At 37.0% G+C, this 20,698-nt stretch overlaps 2 protein-coding genes across 4 annotated transcripts; one reads left to right on the top strand and one right to left on the bottom strand.

Moving 5' to 3' along the window:
- Positions 1 to 140: 140 nt before the first annotated feature.
- abcg2b (ATP-binding cassette, sub-family G (WHITE), member 2b) lies at positions 141 to 14,244 on the bottom strand. 3 transcript variants are annotated; one of them, XM_079896396.1, is made up of 17 exons: positions 13,141 to 14,244; positions 10,921 to 11,029; positions 10,663 to 10,839; positions 9,258 to 9,317; positions 9,058 to 9,175; positions 8,689 to 8,844; positions 7,700 to 7,857; positions 7,384 to 7,535; positions 6,558 to 6,641; positions 6,271 to 6,413; positions 5,759 to 5,910; positions 4,837 to 4,926; positions 3,426 to 3,550; positions 3,135 to 3,289; positions 2,951 to 3,040; positions 2,730 to 2,782; positions 141 to 1,254 (listed from the first exon to the last, which is right to left on the bottom strand). In XM_079896396.1, the coding sequence occupies exons 3-17, from the start codon at positions 10,833 to 10,835 to the stop codon at positions 1,107 to 1,109; spliced, it is 1,857 nt and encodes a 618-aa protein (XP_079752522.1). In that variant the 5' UTR covers positions 10,836 to 10,839; positions 10,921 to 11,029; positions 13,141 to 14,244; the 3' UTR covers positions 141 to 1,106. The 3 variants fall into 3 exon arrangements, with proteins under 3 accessions (XP_079752522.1, XP_079752521.1, XP_079752520.1); XM_079896395.1 differs by lacking the exon at positions 13,141 to 14,244 and adding exons at positions 12,266 to 12,361; positions 12,468 to 12,633 and having other exon boundaries at positions 10,663 to 11,029; XM_079896394.1 differs by lacking the exon at positions 13,141 to 14,244 and adding an exon at positions 12,266 to 12,633 and having other exon boundaries at positions 10,663 to 11,029.
- Positions 12,701 to 20,551, top strand: hapstr1b (HUWE1 associated protein modifying stress responses b). The gene is made up of 4 exons (XM_079896440.1): positions 12,701 to 13,114; positions 14,263 to 14,343; positions 19,084 to 19,359; positions 19,747 to 20,551. Exons 1-4 carry the CDS (start codon positions 12,919 to 12,921, stop codon positions 19,986 to 19,988), a joined length of 795 nt encoding a protein of 264 aa, XP_079752566.1. The 5' UTR covers positions 12,701 to 12,918; the 3' UTR covers positions 19,989 to 20,551.
- Positions 20,552 to 20,698: the final 147 nt, after the last annotated feature.

Raw genomic sequence — 20,698 nt, 5'->3', positions numbered from 1 at the left:
ACACACACACACACACACACACAAGGAGATACTAATATCTAACAGATGTTAATATTCCATGTGGCAATAACAAAGAAATATCTGCAGCTGCTTTCTGTGGGTTTTGGACACTACAGCAACAACTGGAGGACAAATTACATGACTTAAATTTGTGATTTTAAGATTTAGATTTGAGGTCTGGTAGTATACATTTGAAGATGAAAATATATAATTGACAAAAGCGTATGACTTATGTGTGTGCGCAAATAGCCATACACTCAAACAGAATAGTGCATTTAACAGTTACTCATTCAACATTTAAAAATACTAAGTTAATGGATAAAATTCAAACTAACTACTTACAAAAAATACAGTAGTGTGTGTATAATTAATATCAGGGCAGTGCAAGAAGACGTGGAATGACCATAGACATATAAAATACAATATGGGAGGAACGTGCAGAATGCAAGTCACATTAGGTCATGACTCAGAACGGTGCTGCCACCTACTGGTGAAATGACTTATTACTAACAAGACAATCTTCACATCCATTCACTTATGCACAGTCACTCACTCACAGGCTACATGATTTCTTTTTGGATAAAAACATAATGAAAAATTAAAGTATAAATCACTTTTTGGTTATACAGAACAAAATCTAGGACCATATTTTCTTTGCAACACATGATTTCCATGAGCACACAAAATTGAGAACTTCATATTTTTATATTTACACGTCACATCTCAGTAACTAAGTTTTGAGTCAATAGTCCAATTGTACAAATACAGTGATTTTGCTAGAGAAACATTGTCTCATCTTTTAACAAACTGTTTTACTATTTAATTTAGGCAGGAAAGCATTTAAATAGCCTAATGCACTTCAAATACAGATATGTTGCACAACATGTTTTTTACATTAGAAAGTATTTCATATTTACAAACAGGCATTAGTGTCCATCCCAGATAAGACAAAATGAATTATTAAATTAAAATATAATTTACATAGACAACAGTGTTTATAGATTTTATAATCTACATGCAACAAAAATGAAGTTGGTGTACAAAAATATGAATTTTATGAAATGACATTGTGTGTATGAGTCAATCTGTTATGAAGAGAATGTTCTTTATTTCCAGCGGTTGATCCTGCGTAACTGTATGTATGCAAATGTCATACACACCAGTATAATTCCCAGAAGAGCCACCTCGTTCTGCCAGAAGCCCCACATACTGTAGTCGATCCCCTGAGATTTCAGATACATCTCTCCAGTTAGTCTGACCATGAGAAAGAGATCAAACAGAAGATGTAAATATCTAGGTTTGGTTGTCACTATAAAAAAAGTTTCAATTTTAATTGCTCAATCAAAAATTTAATTAAGCAATGATTTCCCTTTATGCCAGTATTGTGTTTTGAGATGCACTACACTTCAAAAGTTTGGGTTTGGTAAGATGTTTTAGAATTGATGTTCCTTATGCTCACCAAGACTGCATAATTTGATCAAAAATACAATATGTGACCCTGGACCACAAAACCAGTCACATGGGTCAATTTTTTTAAATTGATATTTATACATCATCTGAGAGCTGAATAAATATGCTTTCCATTGATGCCATGGTTTGTTAGGATAGGACAATATTTGGCCGAGAAACAACAATTGGAAATCTGGAATCTGAGGGTGCAAAAAAAATCTAAACATTGAGAAAATCGCCTTTAAAGTTGTCCATTTATGTACGTGATTGTGCTGCATTCACTCACAAAAATAAATGTTTTATATATTTACGGTAGGAAATTTACCAAATATCTTCATGGAACATGATCTTTACTTAATATCCTAATGATGTTTGGCATAAAAGAAAAATCTATAATTTTGACCCATACAATGTATTGTTGGTTATTGCCACAAATATACCCGTGCGACTTGTGACTGGTTTTGTGATCCAGGGTCACATATTATTACAATTTAAAAATATAGCTGCAAGCAGCCATTATCGGGGCCAAGCCGTATAAGACGACAAGACATGGCTGAAAGTGTCAGACCAACTGCAACAATGAGCAATTAAAGACATTTAAAGAGGATTTTAGGCGAAATGGCTGAAAAATCATATAAACAGTAATAAAAAATATGATTTAATTGATTATCACTTTTGACCAATAGGTGGCGCAGTTACAAAACTGATGTGATGTGGTCAGAGTGAAGGCATCAATATGTCAAGGCATTGCAGAGATAAAGCCTGAATACAGTCCTTTTGGCATCATGCCTCAACTTTGCTGCTGAGCTATACGAAAACGGTTTCGTCTATCGACACGAAATCCATAACTTTTAGTCGGCACTGTCTGGAGATGGATATTGGTCGAAAGTGATAATCCATTAAATCATATTTTAAGTTACTTTTAAATGATTTTCAGCCATTTCGCCTAAAATCCTCTTTAAATGTCTTTAATTGCTCATTGTTGCAGTTGGTCTGACACTTTCAGTCATGTCTTGTCGTCTTCTGCTTGGCCCCGATAATGGCGGCTTGCAGCTATATTTTTAATTAAAATTGTTTTGTAACAATGTAAAAGTCATTACTGTCACTTCTGATCATTTAATGAATAATAATGGTTAATAAAAATATTAATTTCTTCTGACCCCAAGCTTTTGAGCCAGTCATGATGTGCAAGAGGTTGTCTAACTTCCCAGTTATACAATTCTGTGAACTTTCACTGAACTGTCATTACACTTTATCTTTATACAATATAAATAACTTACGTAGTGTTGACACCGTAGAAGACCTGCCCTTTCATTTCATTTATCGTCACAGCCTACAAAAGAACAACCCACAAGCAGAGCATAATCAGCACTGCTTATATAATCTGATAATGTGTGACGATGCATTTAAAAAGCATGTGCTACACTCTTTTAATATGTGTTATGTCTTGCAAAAACACTTTTTGCATTAAAAAATGAACGTCTTTACTCTTCCTCCTTACATCTAGTCCATATTTGAAGATACTGGCCCACTTGAGCCAGGACAACCAGTTGAGCATTGAGTTGAGATTTACCAGGAACCCTCCAAATACCTGCAACAAAGAGAGAGAAAGACAGATGGAATAAGAAAGAATGACAAAGAACAAGAATATATGTGTTGTGCAAGTGTTTGTTTAGAAATCTGACCATCATGAAGACAAAGGGCAAGGCTATGAGGATGTTGGCCATGGCGAATGAGCTCACGCTGGCACTGATCAGGAAAGCCAAGCTGACTCCCGCCAGACTGACCAAAGACATGGTCAACGCAAAGCACAAGAAGGATGTGAATGCTGGATTCAACCCTGTTGACAAATATATATGTACACTTACTGTGCATATTCAAGTTTCATTTAGTACACAGTATTTGCTACTGATCATTTTAATGATGTGCCAGATGTTTAGCATACTAATAATATATCATGTGACACGTGTGCTTACCCATCATATAGTAAGAAATGCTGGAGAAGATGAAAATCGGTACAATGCGATTTGGTAGCAGATCCACAAAGACCTTGGACAGGAAATACACAGATGTACGGTAATATCCCCCAGAGTTCTCATGCCTAAACCATGCACATAAAACACACTTATTTTTTTTGTAAAAGAAAAATTAAAGGGGTCATGACATGTTTATTTTTATTTTTATTATGTTCCTTGAAGTTCACTTATAATGTTACACACCAAAAAACACATAAGTGTTTTGAAAACATTACCCATATAAAGCCATCCTTTACAGACAAAGCTTTATGAAATCATTCTCTTACAGTTTGTGTTGTGCTGCTGTCAGATCCAATAGGCTACAGTTTACTGCTTCATATTTCAACTAAAGTTTATTTGCAAACTCTCCATTACACTGTGCCTCATTTACAAAACAAAATGCTTTGAACAAACATTTAATCCTCTGACACTCCGGGATTTAATTAAACTAAACCATCCGCTTGTTTCCGACGCTGCCTGGATCCTTCTGAAGTCTGTACAGAGATACAAACGAGCTGTTTAAACTGAACGTGTCAAAGCGAACGTTGTTTCACTCTTACATTTGTCCTGTTGTCGACAGACTCAAGTGTGATAAATATGTCAGAAACTGAACACGCATCTGTATACTGTATCCAGTGTAGACAGAGTCAGTGATTATAATCGGTGTGTAGGCAAACGTCGACTGAACGCCAGTGGGCGGGGCCTATAGTGTGATCATGTATAATTACACATCGATGTCTTGCTCTGGAGGCAGTCATATGTTTGCCCGTGTGACGTCACAGATCCCACAATATCAAAACGATGTGTTTTTGGAGCTTGATTAAATAAATGCTTTGTTTATAATGAGGAAGATGTCTTAAGCTATGAAACTTGCAGGATGTTTTATTGATACAAAGTCCTTTTGTCAAAATATCAAGGCAAATTTGATTTCTCATGTCATGACCACTTTAATGAAAGGAAATATTAATAAATACAAACATAATATGGACACATTCATTTCAGTGTTGTTATGTTAACTAAAACTAAATCTATTAAACTATTAAAAATAATTTTCATTAATTTAAATAAAGCTGAAATAAAAATAAAATATAAATATTAGATGAAAAATGCAAACTTAAAAATCTTCAAATGAAAATTTGAAATGTTGTCTTGGTAACTAACTGAAATAAAACTAAAAATAAAATAAAAATAAATTAAAACTAAATTAAAATTAAAATAACTCTTAACACTGAAAATATAAAATATAAAAATAAAAGCTAATTCAAAATATTAAAAATACGATAATAGTATATAAATAACACTAAAATAACATTGAAAATGTACAAATATAAGCACAATTTATGATTTGAACAAATGATAATGTCATACTCACACAAAGATAGCTCGCTCATTAATGAAGAGTTCAACTGCTGATAGATTGCCAAACACCATGTTGATGATGAGAAAGAAGAACGCTCCAATCCTGCTCACACAAACACAGAGAAATTAAACTGTAATGATGTATGGATGGATGGATGGATGAGTGTATGAATGGATGAGTGTATGGATATTTGGTTGAATGGATGGATGGATGGATGGTTGGATATATGGATGGATGGGTGGATGGATAGACGGACAGATGTATGGGTGGATGGATGGATGGATATTTGGTTGGATGGATGGATGGATGATGGGTGGGTGGATGGATGGATGGATGGATGGGTGGGTGGATGGATGGACGGATGGATGGATGGGTGGGTGGATGATGGGTGGGTGGGTGTTTGGATGGATGGATGGATGGGTGGATGGATGGAGGATGGATGATGGATGGATGGATGAGTGGGTGGGTGGGTGGATGATGGATGGGTGGGTGGATGGATGGATATTTGGTTGGATGGATGGATGGATGGATGGATGATGGGTGGGTGGATGGATGGATGGATGGATGATGGGTGGATGGATGGGTGGGTGGATGGATGGATGATGGGTGGATGGGTGGGTGGGTGGATGGATGGGTGGATGATGGGTGGATGGATGGATGGATTATGGGTGGATGGATGGATGGATGGATGATGGGTGGATGGGTGGGTGGGTGGATGGATGATGGGTGGATGGATGGGTGGATGGATGGATGGATGGATGATGGGTGGATGGTGGGTGGATGGATGATGGATGGATGATGGGTGGATGGTGGGTGGATGGATGGATGATGGATGGATGATGGGTGGATGGATGATGGATGGATGATGGGTGGATGGTGGGTGGATGGATGGATGATGGATGGATGGATGATGGGTGGATGGATATGACAGTACCTGTTCTGTAAGGCTTCAGGAAGAGTTAAAGGCATCTGGTAGTAGATGAGTCCAATCAGTAGAGCACAGAAGATGTTAAGTGCCATCTGAGCATATGAGGTCTGAGGATTCCTGACAACGTTCAGCATTGTCCTCCAACATACCACTTTTAACTACATACAAACACACACATTTAACCACATACACATGTTCAAGTAAGCATGCACATACACATACTTGGAAAAAACATAAAACCATTGTCACATCTGTTTTGTAGTTTTATTTCAAGTTTATATTTTCATGACTTTTATTTTGAATTTCTCATAGTTTTAGTTCCTTAGTCTAACTTGCCTTCAGTGGACTTCATGTTACAACCATGCAAAAGACAAGGTTTATGGCTCACTGTTTATTTCACCCATAACTGACCTGATAACAGCTATGAGCTAAAGTTGAACAGTCGGTCAAAGTAATGTACTGGTTAAAAATTTACTTATAAACACACGCCTTAAAGACTTTTTTCTTATGAAACGAACCTGGTAGAAAAATGAGGTGACATAGGATGGTGCCTTGCTCTTGGCTTCAGATGAGGGATCTGATGGTCCAGTGATACATTTCAACTCCTCTTTGACAGAAGCACAGTACTGAGACTCACTGTAAAGCTCAGCCAGTGACTTCTCTGAGGAAGAGAGAGAAACTTTCAATCCACTTAACTGTGACTGAACAATACCACAAAACATTGATTACCTTATATAAGTTGCATTTGTCGACCCCTCAGTTTCATAATCATGTATGTGCTCATATCTGCATGTCTGTGTATTACCTGTTGGCCTTGAAGGAGTGGTCTCCCCATTTGTTATGTCCAGAAAGAAATCGGCAGGGTTGTTGAAAGCCTCACACTCATAACCTGATCAACAGAGGAGACCATATTTACGATGAATTTAATAATATTTGAAAATATGAATGGCAAGTATTCTTTTTGGTAACACTTTATTTTACAGTGTCCATGTTACACGTTACATGTAGTTAGTATAGTAATAAATTATGCATAATTACATGCGACTAACCGTAAAACAAACCCTAATCCTAACCCTATAGTAAGTATATGCTTTAATTATTATCACTCAGTACTTAAATGTATAATTACACTGTAACAAAGACACCTTAAAATAAAGAGTAACCTTATTTTTCTATTATAGCAAAGGCACTGTAGTGAAAATATTAACCACTAAATGAATATTGAAGTGTTTTATATTAATACACAAGCAAAAAGGCTAATAGACTAGAGCATGAATTATTTTTATTATTATACAGAAAGATAAAATTGTCCTTTTCAGTTTTGATTTTATTCAATTCTGGCACCTTTTTTGCTTTTTATTATTTCATGCTTCCTTGTTTCATGCACAATATAAATAAATACATTGAAAACAATAGATTTCAATATTGTGGTACTTTGATACCATAGTATGATTACTATATTTATATATCACAGATTATGGTACTCCAAGGTACTTCAAAGAATACCTTCAAAGTATTACTATTTTAGTGTTCAAAAATCGTGGAGTTGGTTGAGTTGGATGGGTCTGATATGAAATTTTCATTTAATTCATATTTATGTGACCAGCATATCAAATGTGTGGGTATTTTACCCAGACTCTGGAAGTAGTCCATGGCTTTGCCGGCAGGGCCAGCATAAACGGTTTCTCCTTTATGGAGAAGTGTCAGATGATCAAAGAGCTTGAAGATTGAGTAACGTGGCTGGTGGATCGAGAAAATTATAGTTCTACCGCCCCGTGACAACCTGAATGACCAGAAGAGAGAAAGAGGGGAGTTGCAGAGATAAGATAAAATGACATGAACGTAAACATTTCGAGATCATCTGGTTTTAAAACAAGAAGAGGTTAAGTTAGAAGTACATAATACACCAGGTGATGAAGTGTTGTTAAATAAGGCACAAGTCTGTACCTGTGCAAGAGGGAAATGATGCTGTTAGCTGTATTGGAGTCGAGGCCTGTGGTCGGCTCATCCAGGAACAGAAGACTAGGAGATGTAATGAGCTCCATACCAATGCTACAGCGCTTTCTTTCTCCTCCCGATACACCTCTTATGAACTCTGTCCCAATCTGGAAGAAAGATATTCTCTATTTAATATATTTAAATAACATTTAACACGTTTAATTTTTTAAGGCAAAAGTATTTTCAATTGAACACCATTTGAAGCATGAACTTTGCATGAACAAAAGATCTCTCTATTGGCATGTTTACATGACAACGACGTACTAAAAATGGAAACATTTGTCCTTGGCGTTTTTCACGTACAGAAAACAACATTGTCAAAACGATCCCTGTTCACACGGACCCGCCAAAACGACTAAACACTGTTTTCTGCTGCCAGGCCAGTAGTTGGCAATGTCACTTTGTAAAGAAACACTACGTGCCTATAAACTGAACATGTAATACGCATGTGCATGATTTTCACAAATTTGCGTTTTTGTAGTTTACACGGAGACAATATAGTAACTTTTTAGTTTTTTTAAACTTGACTTTGTAACCCGTTTTTAAAAGTTTGCGTTTTCAGGCCCCAAAACGCTGTTGTCTTATAAATAATCAGCCAAAACTTATAAAAAAATTTCCGTTTTAATCTGAAAACAGTGTCGTGTAAACGCCCCTAAAAGATTTTTGTGACCTTGATTTCCTCAACAGGCAGTTTCCAAATATTAATAATATTTTAAAACAAAACTTCATTATTTCACTACATTTTTTTTCCATTTTAAGACAAAAAAACAAACAAAATAAAATTAAAAACAAATAAAAGATTATTCCCAATTAATTAATAATTTGTATCTTTTTAGCAAGGGTTTTTTTCCCCTTTGCAATCTCAGGACAGTTACATTTTTGAGTGTATGCACCACACATCTAAATGAATAAATCTGGCAATCGCATTTGTGACCAACCTTGGTGTTTGCACAGTCCTCCAATCCAAGCTCCTGAATGATGCTCTCCACTTTTTTTTCCTTATCAGCAGTGGAATACTGTTTCCTTGGCAACCGCAGATTTCCAGAGAATAAAAGATTCTCCCGCACAGTCAGAGTTCCCATCAGGACATCATCCTACAGAAGGGGAGAGACAAACAGACAGACAAGCAAAGAAAATGCAGGAAATTAAACCGATTAAATACATGCAAAAGATTCCAGAACAGGAGACAAAAATAATTCTATCACATAATATTGCATTAACATTTACATGTGTCACACAACACAGCAGATTCCTCCTGTATCCTCATGAGAGGACATACTAACAACTGTAAAGTTGTGCATTCTCACCTGTACGACATAGGCAGACATGAGACGGAGGTCAGTGGTCACAACCTTGTTGTCAACAAGAACTTGACCTGTACGCAAACCACGAGGATCCTTCCTGCCAGCGATCACATCTAACAGCCTTCACACAAAAAATAAAGGTTAGAAATTGTACGTAGTTGTCAGTTGTAACTATAGTCTGATGATGATTCCGAGCATCTTACGATGTTTTGCCGCTTCCTGTTGCTCCCATGATTGCATTCAGTCCCGTTTTCATGATTCCACTAAAACAGGAAATAGCAAAACAGTCTTATATGTGCACTGTAAATATGTTTATCAAATAACCTAAAAATATGATTCATGTGGCAACATCTAAATTAAGTCAAAAATATTTGTAATATGCTTGAATCATTAGGTTTCACCAATGTAAAATTCGCTTTATATTTTTCATATACACTAGACTAGCGTTCTAAGTTGAAAGAAATGAATACTTTCATTCAGCAAGGATGCATTAAATAGATCAAAATAGACAACAAAACAGATTTTTATTTCAAATAAATGCTATTCTTTTGAACTTTCTATTCATCAATAAACAAATGTAACAATAATATCAATATCAAGCAGCACAACTGTTTTCAACATTGATAATAATAACCATATTTGAATGATTTCTGAAGGATCATGTGACACTGAATACTGGAGTAATGATGCTGAAAATTCAGCTTTTCCATCACAGGAATAAATTACATTATAAAATATAATAAATTAGAAAAAAGTTATTTTTGGGGTTTATTTATTTATTTTTTACTGTATTTTTGATGAAATAAATGCTGCCTTAGTGAGCATAAGGGACTTTCAAAAACCAACAAAAACTTACCAATTTCCAAATTTTGAACAATAGTGTATAATTTATCATATTAAATATGTTTTTGACTTTACAAAGTCACTTTTTAATTTAACAGTTAATTTAAACGTTAATGCGCGAGGCACATTTTTGGTGATCTGATTTCATTATATAACAAAAGAGCAATCTATATATCTAGTATTGACGATATATTATCATTAAAAATGTGACATTTTTATTGCAATTAATATAAAGTATTATTTATAAAAATAAATAATACAAAAACGATTAAATAATTGGTTATATTTCTTGTGTTGTGACATAGAAAACAACCATCACAGTTCCTCAACCAAAGCAAGCAACTGATTGCTGCAAATAACACAAAAAATGAAACACGAACACATTAACACACAAAAAACTGAAGAATTACAATTTTAGGACTTCTTTTTCATTCTAATCTCTAAACATCTGAACTCTGGACAAACTTTAGATGATATTTTCAATAGCATTAGGTCAAGAACAATTTATTTAGCAGATATAAAAACATTTAAACACAGAAAGACACTGATATGCATATCAAATAGCTCTGGAGCACACAGATTAAAGATAACTGTTATCTGTATCAAAATGATCTGCAATAATGTTTGACGGCACAGCAGTATGTTTTGCTGAATATGGTCAATGCGAGATGTAAATCTTATGAAGCATGTAAACGTCTAGTGAATAAGACAATCTGATTGAACTGCTTCTACAGCATTTAGAGACTCACACACACAGACACTAACCTGACATTTTTTAGGATGTCTCTCTCAGGTCCTCTCTTGCGGCACAGTCCACGGTTTTCTCTAATGCAGTACTGAATATTCTGGTATGTCAGAGTTGGACCTGGCACTTTTACAGACACCTTTGAGCCATCGCTCTCCCAAGCAGGCAACATTTTTATCTCACACACTTCCATGGAGCTGGAGAGCATGAGGCAGAGGAGAGAGAAAGTGACAAGCTTCCAGGTGGAATGAGTATTCAAGAGTCTACAGCCAGCCCACCTTTTCAGGACTCTCCTCCAGACGTTAACCTGGGGTCACTGCACGTCTCCTGTCAAAGTCCTCACATGCCCAGTTTCTGTGTTACACCTCCTGCTATGTAACACCAGCACTTAGGAAACAACATACAAAGTTGATAAGACTCTAACTTTTCACTTTTCATATGAAGATGAATTATGTGACATGCCATATATTATACAACTTCTCTTGAACGTGCAAGCATGTTAAATCACTCTGCCCTTCCCCTTTATGTTATCTTGTTTTATCTTACTTTTATTTTGGGGTCAAGGTGATTTTCTTCTATTAAAATATGAACATCACTCCTTAAGGATGTTACCAAACAATCTCTAACATCAGAATGTGTTAAATGTAGGGCTGTCAAAAGATTAATCGCGATTAATCGCATCCAAAATAAAAGTTTGTGTTTGCATAATATATGTGTGTGTACTGTGTATAAGTATTTTGTATATATAAATACACACACATGCTTGTATATATTTAAGAAATATTTGCATACATATACAGTATATATTTATATATAATTTATATTATATATAAATATAATTTTTATATATATATAAATTATACAACAATCAACATTTTTCTTAAATATATACAAGCATGTGTGTGTATTTATATATACAAAATACTTATACACAGTACACACACATATATTATGCAAACACAAACTTTTATTTTGGATGCGATTAATCGCGATTAATCTTTTGACAGCCCTAAATGTATAAACATTAAATATTACCAATAAGAGGGAAAATGTCACTAATTTTAATGTTATTGGTTTTGTGGCAACATAAAAATTTGACTGTCTACATGCTTATACTTTTTGTGAAGTTTAATCGAAACCTCCTTTAATGTCCTTTTTTAAAACATCATTGGGTCTATAAGAAATAAGATCAGTTCAATATAGCTTGCTGAGTTTCATATAACCTTATAAAGCCTACTGTATTGTGTGTGACACGCAAGTTTCTAAGGCCGCTAAATTATAAACATGATAAAAACTTTGCTGAAATACCTGTTGTACACAACAGATTTTTTTTTTTAGGGCTGTCAAACGATTAATCGCGATTAATCGCATCCAAAATAAAAGTTTGTGTTTACATAATATATGTGTGTGTATGGAGTATAATTATTTTCTATATATAAATACACACACATGCATTTACATTATTATGTAAAAACAAACTTTTATTTTGGATGCGATTAATCGCGACAGCCCTATTTTTTATATTTTGTCGAAATGTACAATATATTATATGCATATAAAAAGAGAGGTGTTTTTAAATATGCCACCGTGAAAATGTATTTTCCTTTTAAATTAGTTTCTTACCTGTGATGTCTTGTGACAACAGTCAATGACTTTAAGATGGTTTCAAATGGGTTTGAGCACGAAAGATGCATTCGTGTACTTGTATAATGGCGCCCTCTGTAGGCCAAAGAAGATAATCACAACAGGCTATATTTATTCAAAAATCCCTCTCTTTGTTTAACAGTCTCCTACTGTAATGAACAGAAGAGAAACAGGAAAAGACCTTGGAAAGCATGAATAGCGACTCATTATGGGCTTGCGCAATCTCGCGTTCCTACTCAGTGTACTTGAGTTGAGGCTCAAGTGTTCGGTGTGGCACATAAACATGGGCGGTGTCATCGTTCATTGTCACTCCGTGACATATGACAGACAGTTGGTGCATCTAATAAACAGTTGAGCCGTTGACGCCAAGCCACGCCCTGTGTGCCTGTAGCCAATGAGCGTCGAGGCCGACTCGAGAGGGCGGGGTTTGTGTGTCGGCAACGTTAAGTTGTTTTCATCGACTGTGTGGCGGAGAAGTGCAAGCACCGTTCGCTATGCAGACGTAAACTAACAGCTGTCGATGAGGCCGCCGCCGACGACAAACGACTACGTCCGGGTTTAATCGCCGCGGAGAGTTGTTTAAGCGAACGTTAGATCATTACAGCAGCGGTTTTAGTGTTTTTTTCGTGGCCATGGAGGAGAAGAAGGAGGAGGGGGAAGCGGAGATCCAGGAACACGGACCCGAGCACTGGTTCTCCAAATGGGAGCGGCAGTGCCTAGCCGAGGCCGAGCAGGAGGAACCGAGCGAGGAGGAGACCGAGCAGAGCCAACAAAAACTTTGGCATCTCTTCCAGAACTCAGCCACTGCCGTCGCTCAACTGTATAAAGGTGCGAAATGTATAATAAAAACTCACCGAGAGCTAGCCAGCTAACTCTGACACTGGCAAACAAAGGAGACTAACTCATAAACTCAACGGATAGCCACCAAATTAAATCTAACAAGATCTAATTAAGACGTCGAGGGGTTATTTTATAATGAAATACACACATTTAGTGCTTAATTAGTATAATTTCGCCTTTTGTTTGGCTGGTTTGAAGGCCGGTGGCGTTTACAGATTAGCATTGATGCTAAGTGGCAGACGAGCAACGTAAACTGACACACAAATCAGTTTCTGTAAGGAAATGTCATCTATTGTCCGTCTTTATTTATTATTAAAACTAGGCACAGTACATTTAAACGTGTTTTGTGAATTTTTTAAAATATATTTAAAGCTTCACCCAGCTGGTTGTCTATCAGCGAAACAAAATGGCGAAGTGCAGGGAGGAGTTCATCTGATGAAAATAACGATTTGTGATCGAAATCTCATCTGTTATGAACTCAAACGCCATAAATGTAGACGAAAAGATCTAGGAATACAAACTGTGATGAACGGATGAAAACGTGTAAAAAAATTGAACAACAATAATAATATGCGAAACAAAATGGCGAAGGCAGGATTAGCAGGCTAAGTTCAAAGATTGTGCGTTATTGTTTCAGGGCTGTGTTGTTTTTCTTGATATCGGTTATTAAATCAATGAAACACTATAACGCTGGTTTACATATACAGCACACCATGCTTTCATACACAAAGTTCTGATTTGGACAACACGGTACAATAAGATAAACTAAAGCTACACAACAAAATGGCGTAGAGTCCACTTGCTACATATCAAATTTAGACGTCGTCTAATTAATGGCTGTGTCTAAAAACATAAGAGCTGCTTATGTAGACCCCACTTATGGTCATCATACACGCTTTTAGAACATTCCAAGCGTGCTTATGGTGCCCAAAAGTGCTGTTTAAGTAGGCAGCTCACTATCTCATCATGACACATAGTCAGTGCTGTAAAGGTGCTAAATGTGAATCTGATGGTGGTGTAGTTGTCTTGGGTTTTTTTTAAACAGTGGGTAAATATGTCTTATATGAATGGGAAATGATGTATCTTCTCCACTTGCAACGTAAACATTTCCTGTCCTGTCTTGATCACTCCCTCAGATAGAGTATGTCAACAACAGGGGCGTTCTTTGTGGGTTCCCTTTCAAAATGCTGCAACTGCCGTCACTAACCTATACAAAGGTAAGTTGAGAAACCTTTCATGAACAGTTTTGCATTTTACACGACTACAGCCTAATGCATACTTCGGTTTTTATGCATATGCCAGAGTGTGTGTGTGTGTACAGTGTGTGTGAAATAGTCTCATTAGCATAGTGTGTGCTTACTGTACACATGTAGATAGGCATACTGAACGCATGTACAGACAGATTTTCCTTAACATGCGTAATCTGTACACTCAGCTCGCAATGCACCTTGAATTTTTTGCACTAATTAAATTGGTCCAGTGTAGTGTTGCCACCTTGTGGACATTTCATTTTTTAGTCAAAAAGAAACAGAGGAGATGGAACAACAAACTACTGGAGACGGCATCAACAAAGTTGACAAGTGCTTGTTTGTGGGGATTAAAGTCAGCATAAAATGGAAATTGTGATAGTCTTTTCTTCCCTATTGTGATGTATCTGCGAGTAAAATGGCTTCTCGAACATGAATGTTTGCTATTGCTGTGATGTCATGTGAGTGACAGGTTGTCCCGTCATCAAAGAAGAGATGTCGCTGCAAGTGGGAGGGGAAGTTATTTTCATTAAAGATTACAATGGCACATGAATAATGTGTGCATAGAAAAATAATTTATTATAAATACTGCAATATTCCATAAAAAAATAAGAATTGTCTATTTAGATTTTTTTTTTTGGTGACTTTAAAGGATACCTGCAACTGTAGTTTTAAAAGAGTACAAAGACATTTTTTGGTCCTACCTTCTAGAGAGAAATGGCACAGACACTGGACAAGGATGAAGTGCACTACGTGTTCACATCCAAAATGAGGTATACTATGGGCTTTTGTATGTGAACTACAGTTGATTGGAATTTACTGCATTAGTATTGTTTTGTTTCAACAAATCCCTGCTTTTAAATGAATCTGTTGAATGACTACATAAATGTTCTTAAGAAAAAAAACATTACTGGTGTGTATCTTGACAAAAAAATGGCACTGACATATTTTAAGATATGTCAGTGCAAGTTGCTTTCAGTTAAAATAGCTCAAACGTGCATTTTATTCTGGGACTTTAGGCTTACGTCCTGTCTGTGAAACTAAAATAATTAATTCCAAAGAAAAACTATAGCACAAACCAATAGCATTTAAGTCCAGAGTGTAAAGAGGAATGTCATTGGTTGGCATTCTGAACAAAATGTCCCCTTCACAGAGTCAGTGTGTTGAGTAAATTGAAAGAAAAAAAAAATTCACTTAAGTTACACTTGTTTCAGTAGGTGGCAAAAAGCATCTTGTTTGTGTTATAAATGATCTGGAATGACACTGAACAGACGAAGCACTTATTTCATGATTGAGCAGCTGCTGACTGAGTGAACAAGATGTTGTTCGCTCAGTTTATGTAAGTCAATCTCGTTTACAACAAAGATAGAAAGAGGATGAAAGGGTTTGGCTGTGAATTACCTTTCTAATAAATTGGTCAAGTTAGAAATTCAATGTCTCATTCATAGCACAAATAAGATGCTTTTTGCAATCTGCTGTTTTTACGGTCATTAGCCCTATTCAAACTGTAATTATTTGTCATGGGGACGCAAGTTATTTACAGGGGCTGGTCTGATTTTATTGCCATCCGAATGCAGAAAGTCCGAGTTTTTCCTCCCACCACCCGTGTAAAAATCCCTGGTTGAATTACCTACTGTTTTTTGACAAACACCAAGATCATGTGGTAATTTAATTGCCGCCTGAATCCACATCACTGAGTTTATAAGAAGAAATACCGTACGATAACTGTTGCGCTTTGGGATGCATTTTAAAGATGTAGTCTACACTTTTATTACTGAAATGCTGGAAAAACAATATTTCATATTACCGCTTAAAAGAGAAAGAGAAGAAAAGCACGTAAACAGTTGAAATGGGCCGTTATTATGGCAGCAATTATATATTAAAAATATAAACCTAGCAGCTTTGTTTACCTCATGTAAATAATAGGCTGTATTAACTTATTTCTGCTAATTTCCACATTTTTAAAATGACCCATCATTTTGAGATAAAATACAATACAGAAAATCATTTTAACTACAGCGCATCTATCTTGAGGTCAAATAATAAATAGGATATTAGCGCGTTTCCGGGTTCGTAGGATCACAAAACTCGCTCCTCCACCTTTAATAAATGTCATCCGAATGCACGTTCCATGCAAATTTATTTTTACAGACATCCACATGAGAAACAATTACCGTCCGAATAGGGCTAGAAGAATCCAAATTTTTACTGGATAACTCCTGCCTGCACATTATTTACGCTTTATTATAAATTAAGGCCAGACAAGTAATTAGTTGAGGTCAGTTTGTAAAGTAAGACTACACGCCTGCGCGCATATATATTCAAACGCGCATACCTGTATAGACTTAACGTGTAATACGCATGTGCACGCTGTCAGCGTTTTCACAGGTTTGCGTTTTTGAAGTTTGCGCATAGATAACCTTTTTTTCTAAATGTTTTATGGCTTGCACCTTGGAACCTATTTCAAGGTTTGTGTTCTCGAGCCATCAGGCACTGTTTTGTGCAAATTGTGCGCTAAGGTTTTTCTGTTAGAACGGTGTCGTGTTAAGTTAATAGCTAAGTGAATCAGTCAAAACTAACTTTAGCTGGACAATAACTTCATTCTATTCTAGAGCTGCCATAAAGCCAAAACAATCTGTTGCTTTAATTTCCTATTATCACTGTAAAGCTGCTTTGAAACAATCTGTATAGTTAAAAGCGCTATATAAATGGTTACTTGACATAAAAATAATTGGTTGTTCATATGTTTGAGACTAGAAACAATATGGCTGACAGCAGTTATTAAAATCATATGGGTTTACTCCTCTTCCTAGAATCTGTCTGATTGTAATTGTGGAAATGTGATTCACAGCCCTAAAGTAGTTGTGTATGAGACTGCAGTTATGAGACCCACCATGGCCATGAGTCTGCTAGTGAAACTTGAGTCATCATTCAGAAGTTAGTCTTTAGTTGGGGTAATGAGAGATGATGAGGTGGGGAGGATGTCAGATGTGTCATGTGGATGATTTGAGTCACGTCATTAGGAGCTGTCAGGAACAGGGAGGTGTTTGTGTGTTCAATTTACTGGAGATCTGGGGCCGTATTCACAAAGCATTTTATCTTACCACTAGGAGTACTCCTAAATCGCACTAAAAGATTTTAGCTAGGAGTTTTCTCTTAAAAGTTATTCACAACGCCTTTCAGACCTACTCTTAGTAAAGAAAAATGACAACTCCTAAACTAAGAGTGAGTCTTCGTTGCTATGGATGACGTCATTACTCATGCACGAGCTTGACTGAAGTGACCACCTTGATTGGCTGATGATTGTAACACGGGAATGATTCCTAACACCTCCCCTACGATGATGAGTGACAGGTCTGAGAATGCGTGCGCTACACAAGTAGTGCGAAGGACGGAAGATGATGAATAACTGAATAAATAGCCTAAATGAATAAAGAGTAAGGCTAAACAAATAGCCTATAGCCTAATGAAACATATGGATTGATGCAATATCTTTGCAACATTATTGAATTAATCTGTCACTATATGCCTCTGCCTACATTTGCAAAGAGAAGAACATTTTAATTTGATTCACAATGAAACGTTACAATTAGTTTACATGCAATGAGTAGCCTAGTTTTGGTTGTTGTTGGTGGCGTTATTGCATCCCTAGTTATGCCTACAATGCAAAATTGTTCCCTCGCGATTGGAAGCTCCTGTAGCCGCCGCATACGCATTTCAAAACATCGCAACATGAAATGCCACAAAAAGCGGTTTGTGAATAGGTCTTAGTGAGTTAGGAGTCCTCTCTAATTCTTTTAAGCTGTCCCAGGCTTAGGTGCTACTTTTAGGGCTAAAATGCTTCGTGAATTACTCTTAGTGAAAAAAATTAGGAGTCCTAAAGTTAGGAGTGACACGCCCTTTATTTTTAGGAGTTGCTCCTAAATTCGCCAGTTAGGAGCTACTTTTAGCCTTAAAATTCTTTGTGAGTACGGCCCCAGATCACATATATCAACTAATTAGCAAGATGGCTATAGTTTGAAGTTTTCAAATATAGGATGTGGTCAGTTCAAGTTTGATCACCGCCTTTACATGTTCTTTTTTTTTATCTATCAAAAGTTCAGTGTGCAATTTCACATTGTGAACTTTGACTGAACCAGAAATTGCAAAGTCCAAGTGTATTTTCTAAAACCTCCCATTTTTCTTTATAAACTCCTCGGTGAGATTTAATCATCTCTTGAATCATTTCATGCACCTCATCTCAAGGTTTTGTAAGCGTAAAATTCATTTCAGTCTGATTCCTGCCTGGCGATGGAAACCCTGTCTATTGAAACAAATCTTCATGCCTGCCAGTTTTGGTTGAGGCAGTTTATTTGTTGCCTATTATGGATTGAAAATAATAGATTGAAGAACAGTGGCTGCCGTTCCTGAGGAGAGATGATGCTGCTGTTCTGGAAGAACGAAAACGTATGGTGTTATGCAATTGCTTTGGAAGTTAATGTAACGTTTACATAATTACATTATTAAAAGCTTCTTATTGTAATCATTACCAATAATTCACCTGCTGTTCAGTTTCTCCTTCACATCAAATACTTACTCTCTGCTTGATGAGCTTTTGATATCAGATTGTTAAATGAGACTGACAAATCACCACGAGACATTGATGCAGCTGGGCTGATTCCTCACATACATACAGAAATGCTCATGCTTTTTTTTTTTGCCATCTTCCAGAGAGTGTTGATGCCCATCAGCGGAGTTATGAGCTGGGTATTCAGATCGGTCATCAGAGACGAAACAAAGATGTCCTGGCGTGGGTGAAGAAAAGGAGGCGGACTATTCGGCGTGAGGATCTTATCAGCTTTCTCTGTGGTAAAGCCCCACCGCCACGTAGCTCCAGGGCTCCACCAAGACTTGCAATGGTGTCACCAAGCCGACCCACGTCCTCGGAGACGAGTTCATCTGTAGAAACAGACCTGCAGCCTTTCAGGGAGGCCATTGCTCTGCATGGTGAGTGTTGCCTGACGACAGTGCTTAGATTTATAATGCATCTATCCATCTAAACACAGATGTAATGCAAGTTATTTTCAGGCAAAAAAAAAACCGTTTGCATTGTACAGTACAGAAATGTATCTTATGACATTCTTTGAAGCGTATAATATAAAGTGCTCCCTTGCTTTGGGCAGTTTGAGTTGTACACTTCCACTCCAGTTTGCTCTATGGCCACTGGTACCGTTAAAATTGAATTTCTTTTCTCTCACAGAAATAGTACTGCAAAATGTCCCTGAAGGTTTTGCCTTTTTTTTTTTTTTTTTTTTTTTTTTTTTGTGTTGATGGAAAAAGTATATTTCAGGCATTTATATTTCATATGTTTTCCTACCTGTGTGTGTGTTACAGGTCTGAGCGGAGCCATGGCGAGTATCAGTATGCGCTCTGGAGCCCCGGGTTCACCTACACACCTGAGCGCTAGCTCCGCCCCCAGCCGCCGCAGAAACGGCCTCCACGACGTGGACCTCAACACTTTCATTGCTGAAGAGATGGCGCTCCACCTCGACAACGGAACTCGGAAACGAAGCTCCGCCCAGTGCAATGATGTCATAACAGACTCGCCCACTCACAAACGCAATAGGATGATCTGAGCTCTTAAGAAAAAGAAAACAACAACGACAACAACAGCGAAAAAAATGCCACTCCTCAGTCATCCTCCCATCTTTATTCAGACCAGGAAATAAAAGCAGCCAATAACAGTGCTCACCACAGCCCAGCACATTCTCTGATTGGTCTACAGAGCCCAGTTGAGGTCATCGGTGGGGGACGGGGGACGGTGTTCAGTGCAGAGGCCTAAGTGCCCTTCCATAGGATCCTGTCGACAAACACACAACTCTCATTCACTATATTGCTGTGTGAGTTGATTGTGTGCGTGTATGGCTGTGTTACGGCTGAACTGAGAGGTTATCGAACGCAAGAACAACATTTTTGTGTGCATGTTCGCAACATAATGAGCAATGTCTGTATGACTGTGTATACAAGTACTTGATGTGTGTGAGTGAACGACTGATGGGTTTTGTGTTAAGAGTGTTTGTGCGTGTGTGTGGTACCTGCCTCTTCCTCCAGCACCTGTCACTGCCCCAGCTTTCAGTTACCACGCTGCGGCTTTGAAAAGCAACAAATGTTTTATTTTAATGTTATTGACAATGTTATTCATGATTTTTTTGCCTTCTCTTAATTCTGCTCTAGCAGCAGGCACAAGTGCTGTGATAGCCATACTTCCGCTGTCATGCACATCTCTCAATCACTTATTTTTCTTCAATAATTTCCCTTCATTCTTCCTGAGCATCCATCTTTTTTT

This window comes from Squalius cephalus (genome assembly GCF_949319135.1).
Source record: "Squalius cephalus genome assembly, chromosome: 2".
Lineage (NCBI taxonomy): Eukaryota > Metazoa > Chordata > Actinopteri > Cypriniformes > Leuciscidae > Squalius > Squalius cephalus.
This window is presented reverse-complemented; position numbering and strand designations above follow the sequence as displayed.